Here is a 13,084-nt window from a genome sequence, read left to right on the forward strand (position 1 = left end):
CCCGCCTCTCCAGCACCCCCTTTAGGCCCCGGCATCCCTGCGGGCGCCCGGATTGAACGCCAGCCGCAGGCCCGCGCCGGTTACCTGGCCGCGCGCTCCCGCTCCGCCTCACGCTTCCACAGGATCGGGTTTGTTGCGGGCTCGCGCCAGCGCTGTGAGCGCACAATTAGTTTAAACTATGGCCCCGCCCCCTCGCGCCACCCTCTGATTGGCCCCGGTCGTCAGGAGTCTCACGCAAGGGCACGCTTCAGGACCCGGGAAAAGGAAGTGTGAGGACCACTGGGAAGAGAGAACGGGCGTCACGATTTCCGGACCCGGGCCGGGACTTGAGAGAAAAGAGAACTACAAATCCCAGCACGTCCCGCGGCTTTGGAGCCCCGCCCCTAGCGAACTACAGCTCCCGGTAGGCATCGCCGCAGCACTTACGGAGTGTGGACGGGATTCGGTGGTGAGGGTAGTTACCATGGAGTTGGCGCTGAGGTAGTGGGACGCCGAGGCTGGAGGGAAAGCAACTGCGGGTGAGTCGGGCGGGAAAACAAGGAAAGTCGTTCTAGGGAACCATTCGCTTTCTGGAGAGATTAAGGAATTTCCTTTTCCGGGACCTGAGAAACCCCCCGCACACACCCCTTACCCCCTTTCACAATGAACAAGACACGACATCCATACGGAATGGACCAGGGGAGGGAAGGGGAACGAGATACATACCCACACGGATTTGGGGGCGCTTAAGAACATTTCCTGTCACAAACCTGGGACCCCCTAATACGGATGCCTCAAATCCCTGACAGTGGAAGATCAGAAATACCCTCAGAAAATGGGTTGGTTTTTCCTGTGATGATGAACTGAGACCTCTTCAAGACATGGAAGTAGAATTAGAGTAAATCGCACGCGCTAGCACTGGAGATGTATGAGGCTTGACTTGTCTCTTTCCTTACAGTCAGGAAGATCCCAGGGTACAGCCTCCTCCTCAGGGTCAGCAGCATCTGCCCACACACACGCGTTAGGGGTCCTGTCCCTAAATTACTTCTTCTCCCTACACCTTCCCTATGGTCTGCTTCTCCTAGCTCTGTGGTTAGAGTCTGATTCCTTTTGCAGTCTTCATGACAGATTATATTAGGCAACTTAGCCAGCACATTCACATTCAGTCTCTCTTTTGAGTTTTGAGTCAAGGATATTTATCCCCATTTTACAGATTGGAAAACTGAAACCCAAAGAGGAACAGAGACTTGCCCAAGGCCACACACCAAATCGGTGACAGCTTAGGACCATACCCCAGTTTGCCAGTTTCCAGCCAAGTCACTAACTTGAGTTTACAGCCTGTTTAGCTTAAGGACTTGTTCCAAGGAGTAAACTGCCCCAGGACAGCAGCTAGGTTGAATCTTGGACTTCCCTGTGGCACCTGGGAATAAAACCTCCCAGAATACACTAGATTATGTGGCCGACTTTTCATGACACTTTGATTTTTGTCCCACCTATAGCCCATAAACAGAAATCCTCTCTAGGCCAGGCCATTCAGACTCCTATCAGATCTTATCTGATTATTCCTCAAAACTTCCTGTGCCATCATACTGCTACTTACCTGAGAGTAAGTAGAGAGGGAAGAGAGGAAAGAAACAGGCTAACAACAAATGAAATTACAGTTGTTAGTAACTTCAAAAACTGAAAACAAATTTTCATTAACTGGGACTGGTTATACTTAACTAAATGAAGTGGGATACACACAAATTCTATTCAGTACTCTGCAGTTATTAAAAAGGGTGAGTCTAGGGGCACATGGCACATGGGTGCTCAGTGAAGCATCTGCCTTCGACTCAGGTCATGATCTCAGCGTCTTGGGATCAAGCCCTGCATCTGGCTCCCTGCTCAGCAGGGAATCTGCTTCTCCCTCTCCCTCTGCCTCCACCCCACCCTCCATTCATGACAGCATGCTCATGCTCTCTCTCTCTCAGATAAATAAATAAATCTTAAAAAAATGTTTTCAGAAAAGGATGAGTCTACAATTTAAAAAGAAAAAGTACATTGTTAGCTAACACTACAATGGCAACCATATTTAGTATAAATGTATCATATCAATATGTTGTACATCTAAATTTACACTTTATGTCCGTTATCCCAGTTATAAAGTAGAATTTTAAAAATACATTTACAAATAGTATATGTTTATTTTAAAATATACACAATTTTGTATATCTCCCTTCTAAGAGGTTATAATTCCAAATATTAACCATGTTTTTGGTCAGATAGAGACTCAGACTTTTAGTTTCTACTTGATGTACTTCTCTATGTTGTTTGATTTTATTTAGCTATCATATTAACTTTTAAAATAAAATAAAACCAGTAGAAGATATTTCCAATTTGGGAAGGAAAAATTCCAAAACAAGACAAGTATGCCTCTAAACTTGTCATTTGTCAAGTCAGTCTGGATAGATGAGGAAGGCACTAGGATCTGACTAGGCATGAGGCAGAACAGCAGCTGGGAAAGACTGACTCCAGAAATTCGGGGCGCCTGGGTGGCTCAGTGGGTTAAAGCCTCTGCCTTCGGCTCAGGTCATGATCCCAGGGTCCTGGGATCGAGCCCCAAGTCGGGCTCTCTGCTCTGCGGGGAGCCTGCTTCCTCCTCTCTCTGCCTGCCTCTCTGCCTACTTGTGATCTCTGTCTGTCAAATAAATGAATAAAATCTTAAAAGAAAGAAAGAAAGAAAAAGAAATGCAACCACTGGGGCATCTGGGTGGCTCAGTCAGTAAAGCATTTGCGTTCGGCTTAGGTCATGATCCCAGGGCCCTGGGATTGAGCCCCACATCGAGCTCCCCGCTCAGTGGAGAGCCTGCTGCTCTGCCTCCTTGTGCTTTCTCTTTGTCAAATAAATAAGATCTTTAAAAAACAAACAAGCATACAAACAAGGCTCTGAAGTGAGCAAAGCAACCTCAAGGTTTTGTCAGTTCTACCCAGCAGCCAGGTATACCATATGACACCTGAAGACACTAATTCATTTCTTTCATTTATCTATTATCCATTTGTTCATCAAGACTTTAGTGAAGACCCACTCTTTGCCAGGCTCAGTACAGAGTAATGGTAGGAAGAGAGAAAGAATTCTGACTTCTGTCCCTGGCCTTGAGCTTATAGGGAAGGAACAGGAGGTAGTTTATAAAGAAATGAGTACAGGGGCACCTGGCTGGCTCAGTCAGTAGAGTGTGTGACTTTCGATCAGAGTCATGAGTTCAAGCCACACAGGGCATAGAGCCTACTTTAGGAAGAGGGGTTGGTTGCTTAAGTGGCTCGGTTGGTTAAGTATCTGGTTCAGGGTTGGTTGCCTAAGTAGCTCAGTTGGTCATGTGTCTGACTCTTGATTTCAGTTCAGGTCTTGAACAGAAATTGAACTTGAACTCTCGGGGTCATGGCACTGAACCCCACATCAGGTTCCCCACTTAGTGGGGAGTCTGCTTGATATTCTCTCCCTTTGCCCCTCCCCCACTCACATGTGCATGCTCTCAAATAAATAAATCTTTTTTAAAAAGGGAAAAAAGAAATGAGTACAGATAATACAACTTCTTCAGTGTATTAGTACTAGCACCTGCTGCAGGACATACAATGGCTCTCAAGATAGGTTTGTCTCCATTTTACAGATGAGGAAACGGTCTTTGATAAAACGTTATTCAAAGTGCAGTAGGGGTATGTATCAGTTAGCTATTGCTGTGTAACAAACCATCCAAAAACCATAGTGACTTATGATCTGTATTACTGCTTCCAAGTCTCTAAGTCAGCCATATGTTTCTTCTGGTCTTGGCTGGGCTCATTCATGTGTCTGCAGGCACCTGTCACTATCCTGAACTTTGAATTGGTGTAGGCTGGCTATTGGCTAGTCTAGGATGGCCTCAGCTGGGAACACTAACTCTCTGCCCATAATTCACCTGCATATGTTTGTCACATCCCTCCAGCAGGGTAGCCATTTTCTCTTGGCACAGGCAAAGAGCAAGAGGGCAAGCCCTCTCTTTAAGCTTTCTGTTTGCTTCATGTTTACTAACATCCACTGGCCAAAGCAAGTCACATGGCTGAGCCCAGCATCAGAGTGGATAGAACTACAGAGTTATAGGGCAAAAAAATAGATACCAGGGAGACCAGGAATAGGAATAATCAAGGGAATCAATCTACCACAGAACACGATCAATTTTATCTGGAAAGACAGACCTCATCAAAGAGGGTACACTAGGCTTGAGTATTAAAACAGAATATTCACTAAGTAGGCAGCTGTTTCTTAGAACTGGATGCAGGCTGGTTGCCACAATCAATGGAAACCTAGCAGGCTTTTCTGTGCTCATGACAGACAGGGTTCTCTTATTTGTTATCTTGGCTTCATTCCTTCTGGTCAGGCATAGGGCAGTGGGCACTCCATAAATGTTTGCAGAATTGAATTGAGTTTCTTACTGTGAATGAGGTGTGGACTGAAAAAGCTGAACCTGGGAGCCAATTGTTAGAAAGAGCAGCTTACCATCAACACTAGCAAAACAGAAAGCCTTGTATTTGGCAGTTTCTCATTCATTTCCTCCCACAAGCATTTCTTGAGTGCCTGTTGTAAGCCAGGTTCTGTGTCAGATGATGAATAAGACACAGTGCTAGCTCACAGTCTGGGCTACTATTGAAATGGAGAAGAATAACAACCATTTCCAACTGGCAAATTTATCTAAACTACTGAGGGCTGCATTTTTAATACTAACTCATCCAGAAAAATACATCAGGAGTTGGTATAACACAAAGTCAGAAGTTCTTAGGAACTGCACTGAGTTAGGTTCTCTGATGGTCAAGGAAACTAATGGTAAAATTCTGTCCTTAAATATTTTAAGCTAAAATCCATGTCCAGTAGTGCAGAACTCTGGGGTCCCAACCCAGGACTTTGAAAAAAGTATCTAGTCTTGCTCAAAGGCATCAAAACTGTTGTAGGTGCTCTAATGGAATGGGCTTCTCTGTTTAGGGGAGAACACAAGCCAGGTTCCTCTATTTCCAGAAAAGTCTGTGTTCTTTGTTGTCTGTCTGTATATTTGATAACTAAAAGATGCTAGTCTCCCTAATTAAGTCTGTACCCACCAGGCCAGTCCTGATTTGACAGAGAATTCAACTGTGAAGTGACTCAAGGTGGCACTTCCACAAAGCATGGTTGAGACTGCTGCTTTTTGAGAGGAAGACATTCACTTTCCATTCCTGTACATGTTAAATCACCAAAAATTAGTCAAACTGTATTAAACTTAAGTGGAATTATACACTATCAAGTCCATGGTTTTTAAGAGAAATCATTTTAAGAAAATGTGTGGATCTCACTTTCTGCATACAATCTATTTGCTTCTTTGAATCAAATGGTAAGAACTGCATATCCTAAAGTTTCCTTTTTTACTTTGGCTGCCAGGAATTTCAGAGATAACATAGGCCAGTTCCTAATTCTGTGGTACATCTCTTTGTCTTCCTTTAATCTACCTTCCGATCTTTCTCTTCCATGGTTTCCATTTCCTACATCTGCCCTGTCTGGTAGCCACTAGTCACCTGTGGCTGTTGTGCACTTGCCAGGTAGCTTCTGTAAAATATCTCCATTGTTAATAGCAATTATATGTTGAGTATTATTTTGGATATATTGGGTTAAATAAAATATATTAAGCTTTACCTGTTTCTTTTGACTTTTCTTTTTATAGCTACTAGAAAATTTTAAATTACATATGTGAGAAAATTATATATGTGGCTTGCATTTGCAGTGTTCATTATATTTAGTTGGACAGCTCTGTTCTCTAAGAAATCATCCTGTTTTATGAGTGTGTTGTTACGAACTACCTCAAATCATTTTGGAAACCAGGTGAAGTAGTGAGCAAAGGTAACGACAGCAGTGGATGAAGTGAGGAAGGGGAGGTTGACTGGGACATGTCCTTGTCAGTCTATGTGTCTTTTATTTGTACCTGTCACATAGAAAACCCCTTGGTAAAGTGTGTTTTGAGCTTTCTTCTTCCCAGGTGAGTAGTATTCTCACTTCCCCAGCCTCTTGAAAATTTCTCAGCTTTACTTGAGCTAACCAATTGGAAAGGATCTGATAAGACAATTGATAACATTGTGTTCACCCCTCTCATGGGTATTTCCATTTTAACAGAAAACAATCCCTGAACCCAAAGGAATGAATCCCTAATGGTGGAGTTTCAGGCATTGGTGACAGGTGAGTGAGTGAGGTAGACTCTGATTTGATGTGTAGGTGCTTATATACGTAGGAGTACATTTGGCATGTGGACGAAAGTAGGGTCTTTTGATGGAGAAGTGGGGTTGACAGACAAGCTGAGCAGAGAAGGTAGCAAATCCCCAGTGGGGTGGGACTGGCAAAGGGCTGTCAGACACCAGGTCCAATGCAGGCCCTCCGGGGTTTGTTAAGCAATAGAATAGCCCAGTTGATGTCACTGGAGTGTAGGTACCAAGACAGCCTCCATGGTAACTACTGTGGAGTAGCACAAAGGGCCTCAGAGTAGGATTCAGGAGTGTATGATTGCAGTCCACACTGACTCACTGGCTTAACTCTGGGCAAGTGCTTTCACCCTGGGGTCTCAGTTTCTTCGTGTGGAAAGCAGAAATGGGTGTTAAAACTATCAATAAGCTCTAAGGGATGTAAAGGTGTTCTGAGAAGTAGGAAGTGCCCTACAAATGCAAGGAATGGTGATTACTATTTTAAAATAGAAATGCAGCCAGGCAAGCCTGGGGTGGTGGAGGGCAGAAAGCAAGGGTGCAGGGCTCTGGGGATACCTGGAAGCCTAAGCCCCTTGTACCTGGAATACCAGTTCTTCTTATCACCCCCAGGCTGAACCCGGACTCCCAGGGCCAGTGCTTACACCTGACAAATGATGGCCTGAGCTATGAGCAGACAGGACTATATGAACACTTCGGTGCAAGAGCCCCCTCTTGACTACTCCTTCCGAAGCATCCACGTGATCCAAGGTCAGCCCACAGAGCACAGCACTCCACTCACCATGGCAACAGGCTGGGTATGGTCCCTAGGGAGAGACCAGTCTTTTACTTAAGAGCCTAAAGAGAGTCTTCCTGTGTGCTTGTAGATTTTTTTGACGTTTTTGAGAGGAGTAGGGGGTAAGGAGGTGGCAAGAGTGGAAGGGGTAACTGATCACCTTCAAAAGAATCCCTGCTACAGCAGTAAAGTCGGGTGGAAGAATAGTGGGAAACCAGTTTATCAGCCAATGGTTTTATTCTCCTGTCTTTACCTGAAGAGAGGAAGAAATGAATGAAAACACAGGCAGAATCCTATCTCCTCTGAGGACACAAGCCTATTCTGATCACTGGTAAAACATGCAGGGTCTCATTATTAACAACTGGCATGTTTCCAGTTTAAATATTTATTAGTAAACACCTTATGCTTATCCCAGGCCTACCCAAGCTTATTCCATCATCACCCACAATTATTGCAGCTTCCAGCACTGCCCAAGCTCATTCCCATTTTATTATTGAGTTTCTTTGGAAATAGGTGGCTCAGGGAGGCTCTTAGCAGTATCCTATTCTCAGAGGAAGATGCTTCTTCCCAAGGAAGTTCTGTCCCTGGCTTTTGCTATCTGGCTTTCTGGCTTCTCAGAAATGCACTGTACATCTGCTCTCACAGAACCCATGCTGGCACCCACATATCCTAGACCCAGATCTGGCTTCGGTTTTCTCTCACAGGCAACTGGGAGCTCCTTTTAAGCTCAGGAAGACGGCAAATAGTTATCCAGGAGGTACGAGTCCTGGCTTGAGTTTGGGATACTACTGGGTTTGCACCAGCCACAGTGGTAACTCATATTCTCTCAGAAGCACACACCGACCCACTGTGATCTTTATTTATTGTGCACAGCATCACTTCTGACGTAGTCTTTGATTCACAAGGGTTTTAGCTGTGATGGTCCTGTATGAGATAGCTGAGGTGGCAGGTGATGAAGTATGGCTCCTGCCTAACCTGGGCATTCCCAGCTCTGAGTGGGAAAATAGAGCTTTGCACTGCTTTGCACTCTGTGGAACCTTCAAAATGAGGGGAGAAAACATCCACTACAACCACGGGTAACTCCACAGCACAAACCATGGGCCATACAGATGTCTGCTCCTTCGTTCAATGGTTAAATATTTACTGAGCATCTACTATTTAGTAAGTACACATGTATACACACCTGCCAGGTTCCTTGCTGTGTCTTGTAAGGAGGGGAACAGGAGAAACATATCCAGCCCCCAAAAGGCCAGTCCCCTCAGGTTCCCCGGAGCTTGTGGAAAGAATCTGGGACTACTTGATAGACTACTTGCTAAAGTAATCAGTAGATGGATTATAGATTCTGAAATGCTGGGGACTTTAGACCACATCCAACCCATAGACCTCTGACTTCTCACGAACCTACAGTAGAGAGTCTGCCATGAGATACTTACCAACCCCTTCCATTATGGGGTGAGGGATGATGTGAGGAAGTTATCAAACTAACTCCCACCCTCTAGGGAAACATGGAAAAGTCTTGTGGCAACCCTTCAGAAATAGAAGACAGAATCATGCTTTTCTGGTGTGCCTGGAGCTAGGCACTCCCCAGTTCTTTGGGCACTGATATCTGTGCTCCATTTTCCAGACCTGCCTTGGCCTACTCTGAACTAGGCAGCTTCAACAGATCCTTAAGCAATGCAGTACCCTGGTGGAATCTGAAGGGAACAGAAACCTGTAGCAGTGGGATACCCCATTCCACTCTTGATACCCGGCAGCCCAGATGGGAGCTTAAGTTTTCGGCAACACAGTCCCACCAGTGGCTACTTCTGAGCTGGAGAGCCGCCCATGCTGAGTGGCATTCCTCAAGCTTGCCTCATCAGGCTGGATGCTAATCTATATGTGGGTTTATTTTAACCCTTTTATTCAGCTGTGTCGTTTCATTGGGAGTTCTCAGGATATGCTGGGGCCGGGGGCAGGATTAGGAGCTCATTCGCGAGCTGGAGTACTGTGCTCCAGCGCCCTTCTGCCACCTCCCCCCCAACCTCAGGCCGTGACTGTGGCTCCTGCTAACTCCAGCACTAAGGCAGAGAGCCATCTGGTGGATGCTGGCTGACCTGCAGCTGAGGAGGAGAGGAAGTTACTACTGGGTGGAGGTAGAAGGAAGTGTGTCCAGCAAGAGCTCAGGGGAGTGAAAGACAGCCAGCCAGCTTCAGCAAATCCAATACTTTCTTCCCCGGATGCAGCTTTAGACAAGTAATGAGAGACTTGGGGCAAGAGGAAATATATAGTCCCCTCAGCCATAACCAGTATCTGGTTCTGGCTCTGCCACTATGAGTCTGGGCAGGACCCAGCCTTTCTCCGGACCTCATTTGTCAGAAAGGGTGGGGGGATCTACACAGATGGTTTATAACATCCCTGTTTTCCTTATTCTCTCTCCTCGGCCGAACTTTCTGACGAGGGCCAAACTTTCGGGCTGAACTTTCTGACGGTGTTGTTTACACTACTTGCTTAGATTTCCTTAACCTGTTTACTCTTGAACTCAGTCCAATGTAGCTTCTGGCCGCAGGCCCTTGTGATTTCATTGTAACAGCCTTCACCAGGATCACCAAGGGCTTGAGTTGCCAAAATTACTTTTCAGTCCTTATCTCCTTGAAATTCACTCCTCTAAACTATGAACTCCCTGAGCATCTGTAAAAATTACCTTCTTGTGGTTCTGCCTCCCTGTCCTTCCCTCATTACTCATCATTATTTAATAGACGCCCCCTCCCCCTTGTCCCTCCTCTCTACCCTCACTCTCCTCCTCTCTACCCTCACTCTCCATGTAGAATCCCCTCTATTTCTCTAACTTTTACACCTTCTATACTAATGATTCTCGTCCATCTCTGGAGCTTCAGACCTTCGTACCCAAGAGCCTGCTTGGCTTCTTCACCTCTTTGTTACAGGAGCCTCAGATACACACCAAGGCCAAGGCTAAACTCCTTTTCCTTTTTTTTTTTTTTTAAACTCCTCACCTTTTCAACCTTAGTTTGTCTTTTTCTAATTCCTTATCAGTCCCCTAAATAAGAAACTGGGCACCGCCCTTGATTATTCTTTACCCTTACATCCAGTCAACCATGAAGTCATGCTGATTCTCTCCCGCTCATCTCTTGCCTGGATGACCGAAAAGAGCCACACTGGTCTTCCAGTCCCACCCACTCCCTTTAATCCATCTCCACACTAAAGCTTCAGAATGATCTTTTTGCAATGAAAGATTTGGATCATCCTTTGCTTTAACCCTCCAATGGCTTCCCATCACCTACAGAATAAAGTCCAAACTACTCTGCCTGGCGTTCAAGCCTCCTTGGCTTTTGGCTCCGTGTCCCACCTTGCGCAGTACGTGCATACACGCCCTTTCCCACCTCTGTGCCTCTGCTTGGGTGCCACTCTCACCCTTTCCACCCTTTGCCTGGTTAAGGTCTCCTAATCCACTGAACTCGATCTTAGGTTTCGACTTCCCTGAGTTCCCAGACTAGGAGTCCTTCTTTATGATTCCGTCACTATCACATTGACAATTTGTTTTCATCCTGCCTATATGAGCTCCTCCAAGGCACAAAATCTGCCTCATCCCTACCCTGTTACTCATCCAGAACTTGGCACAGACCATTTCCCACTTTGTTTACCACTATACATCCAGTATCTGGCACATACAGTTGCTTAGCAGTAATGCGAGAGGGACATCAGAGGGTGTTGTACTGAAGTGAATGCTCTAGGCTCTACCAGTGGATAATTCTAGATTTTGTGCTTTAATCATCTTGGTCAAGTCTGACAATTATAGTTCTTAGTTTCCATAAAGTGGGAATGACTTTGCCTCCTACACTCCCAAAAGGGGTGGCATATAGAGGACCCAATGATAGGAGAGACATGAGAGGACCATGGGATGCAAACCAAGAATTTGGGATGGCAAGTCTTTGACCCTTAGTCCAAGTTTACTTGGACTCCTGGGGCCTGTGGGAGTGATACCAGACTCAAGCATGAGGCTATGGTCCTGCCAGCACCCCCAGCTCTAGCACAGGCTGTAAATCCTCCCAGCTGTTCCTTCCCACCCCTAAGGCAGAAAAGCAGATACAATAACCCATGTCTCACTGTCCCCACAGACCTGATGAGCGAGGAGCCACGGACAGGGCTACGACCACTAAGGCACTCAAAGTCAGGGAAGTCACTGACCCAGTCCCTGTGGCTGAACAACAATGTCCTCAATGACCTCAGAGACTTTAGCCATGTGATTTCACTGCTTCTGGAGCATCCAGAGAACCTGGCCTGGATCGACCTGTCCTTCAATGACCTGACTTCCATCGACCCTGTGAGTCCCCAGCACTGAGCATCTAGTCAGGGTGGGCCCGACGCCACCTTGTCCAGCCCCCAGCCTCTCCATCTCCCACATGTCTTTCAGGAAGTAGTGCAGCAGCAGGCTGCTGTCCAAGTACATGGCTGTGGGCTCTGACAGACGTAGGTTCAAATCCTAGGTTTGTCTCTTACTGTGGGACTTTGCGCAAGATACCCCACCTTTCAAAATCCCAGCCTCCCTGTCTGAAAAAATGAGGAGCATGTGCTCCCACAAAACATAAAGGTTTTGTGAGGATTAAATGAGAATTATGAAAGCCAAATGGCATGTAGCAGGCCGCAATAACACAACAGCTTTTGTTATCAGGCACCCACTGTGCCTTGTGCAGAGTTTTTCTGTGGAAGAGGTAGATCAAGTACAGCACTTATTTTCCATGAACTCAGACTCAAGTTTTAAGAAATAAACACATTGACCTTTTCTTGTCCAGGATCCCTACCAGAGGGAAAAAGCAGCTAGAGCATGAGCTGGAAATGATTCCCTGGGTTGTAGATTTTAATTTTGTAATTGCAATTTTGAAAGCTTCTCTTCTGTACCTAGCGAGATGCTATCCCTGTCCCCTGTTGTGAAAGAATCTTAGATCTCCAACGCTAAAAAGGTCTTCAGTGTAGGGGCAATTGAAGCTCGGGGTGGAGCAGGAGTGCCTAGTCACCTGGCAAATCAGTGGCTGTGCTAGGCTGCAGGTCCATACCTCCTGCCCCTCAGACCACAGTTCTGTGCCAACATGATACCCCTGTATCCATTCAGAGTTAAACAATAAGTAGGTCAGAGTTATCCAGAATGGCTGCAGGGGGGTGGCAGACTGGAAAGCAAGTTGTTTCCCAGACTCTTCCTTCTTTGCCCACAAGTCAGTCCTGAGCACCAATCCAGGGCCCTGCCCATCCTGGCTTTTGGTTTCCTTCCCCAACAGGTCCTGACAACTTTCTTCAACCTCAGTGTACTCTATCTCCATGGCAACAGCATCCAGCGCCTGGGAGAGGTGAACAAGCTGGCTGTCCTCCCACGGCTCCGGAGCCTGACACTCCACGGGAATCCCATAGAGGAAGAGAAGGGGTATAGGTGAGTGCCCTGACCCTGAAACTGAGCTCCCCTGAGGGCAAGGAGGTGGGGAGAGAAGAAATCCAACACCAGTGTTCTGCCATGCTGGGGCAGAGAAGGGAGTGGAGACCTTTTGGCATGTCTTACTATCCACCAGGGGAGACTCTGTCTCCCCCGAAATTATCCTTTGGTCCCTCCATTCCTTGCAGTTAGGGGAGAGAGCAGCAACTGGTGGAGGGGGAAGGAGGTTCTGGTGGGGGGTTGGCCCCCAGCCCAAGTCTTCCCCACAGGCAATATGTGCTGTGCACCCTGCCCCGTATCACCACACTCGACTTCAGCGGGGTCACCAAAGCAGACCGTGCCACAGCAGAAGTGTGGAAACGCATGAACATCAAGCCCAAGAAGGTCCAGATCAAGCAGAATGCACTCTTGAGGTTCCCAGGGCCCCAGCAGTCCTAAAGGCTGAAGACAGTCAGTTTGGTTTAACAATAAACGATTTGAGCAGTTGAGCAGATGTGAAGTCACCTGTGCCATGTACAAACGTCCTCTGCCTCAGACAGTGGTCAGTAGCTCCGGTCTTACTTTGCCAGTGGAGGGAAGCAGTGGAGGGAAAGGCCTTTTGGCCTGGGACGTAGAACTTTTGACCTGGTTTACTGTATGGTCTTGAGAAACTTACCTTATCTCTCTGGGCCCCCTTTTTAAAAAACTCTTCA

General features: G+C 46.5%; 1 protein-coding gene across 2 annotated transcripts; it reads left to right on the forward strand.

The window, feature by feature from the left end:
* The first annotated feature begins 414 nt into the window (after positions 1–414).
* On the forward strand, positions 415–12,880 carry LOC111159425 (leucine-rich repeat-containing protein 51). 2 transcript variants are annotated; one of them, XM_022521879.1, is made up of 5 exons: positions 415–518; positions 6,122–6,184; positions 11,089–11,294; positions 12,244–12,392; positions 12,662–12,880. In XM_022521879.1, the coding sequence occupies exons 2-5, from the start codon at positions 6,157–6,159 to the stop codon at positions 12,828–12,830; spliced, it is 552 nt and encodes a 183-aa protein (XP_022377587.1). In that variant the 5' UTR covers positions 415–518; positions 6,122–6,156; the 3' UTR covers positions 12,831–12,880. The 2 variants fall into 2 exon arrangements, with proteins under 2 accessions (XP_022377587.1, XP_022377586.1); XM_022521878.1 differs by lacking the exon at positions 415–518 and adding an exon at positions 6,814–6,951 and having other exon boundaries at positions 6,102–6,184.
* The last annotated feature ends 204 nt before the right edge of the window (positions 12,881–13,084 follow it).

Source organism: Enhydra lutris, unplaced genomic scaffold (genome assembly GCF_002288905.1).
Source record: "Enhydra lutris kenyoni isolate GAN:26980312 unplaced genomic scaffold, ASM228890v2 scaffoldscaffold68, whole genome shotgun sequence".
In the NCBI taxonomy this organism is placed as follows: domain Eukaryota; kingdom Metazoa; phylum Chordata; class Mammalia; order Carnivora; family Mustelidae; genus Enhydra; species Enhydra lutris.

Bases quoted from the DNA above. Each gene is read 5' to 3' on its own strand.
- LOC111159425 (XM_022521878.1), top strand. From the start codon at position 6,870: ATGAGCAGACAGGACTATATGAACACTTCGGTGCAAGAGCCCCCTCTT. The intron at 6,952-11,088 runs GTCAGCCCACAG...CTGTCCCCACAG, and splicing joins AAGCATCCACGTGATCCAAG to ACCTGATGAGCGAGGAGCCA. The intron at 11,295-12,243 runs GTGAGTCCCCAG...CTTCCCCAACAG, and splicing joins ACCTGACTTCCATCGACCCT to GTCCTGACAACTTTCTTCAA.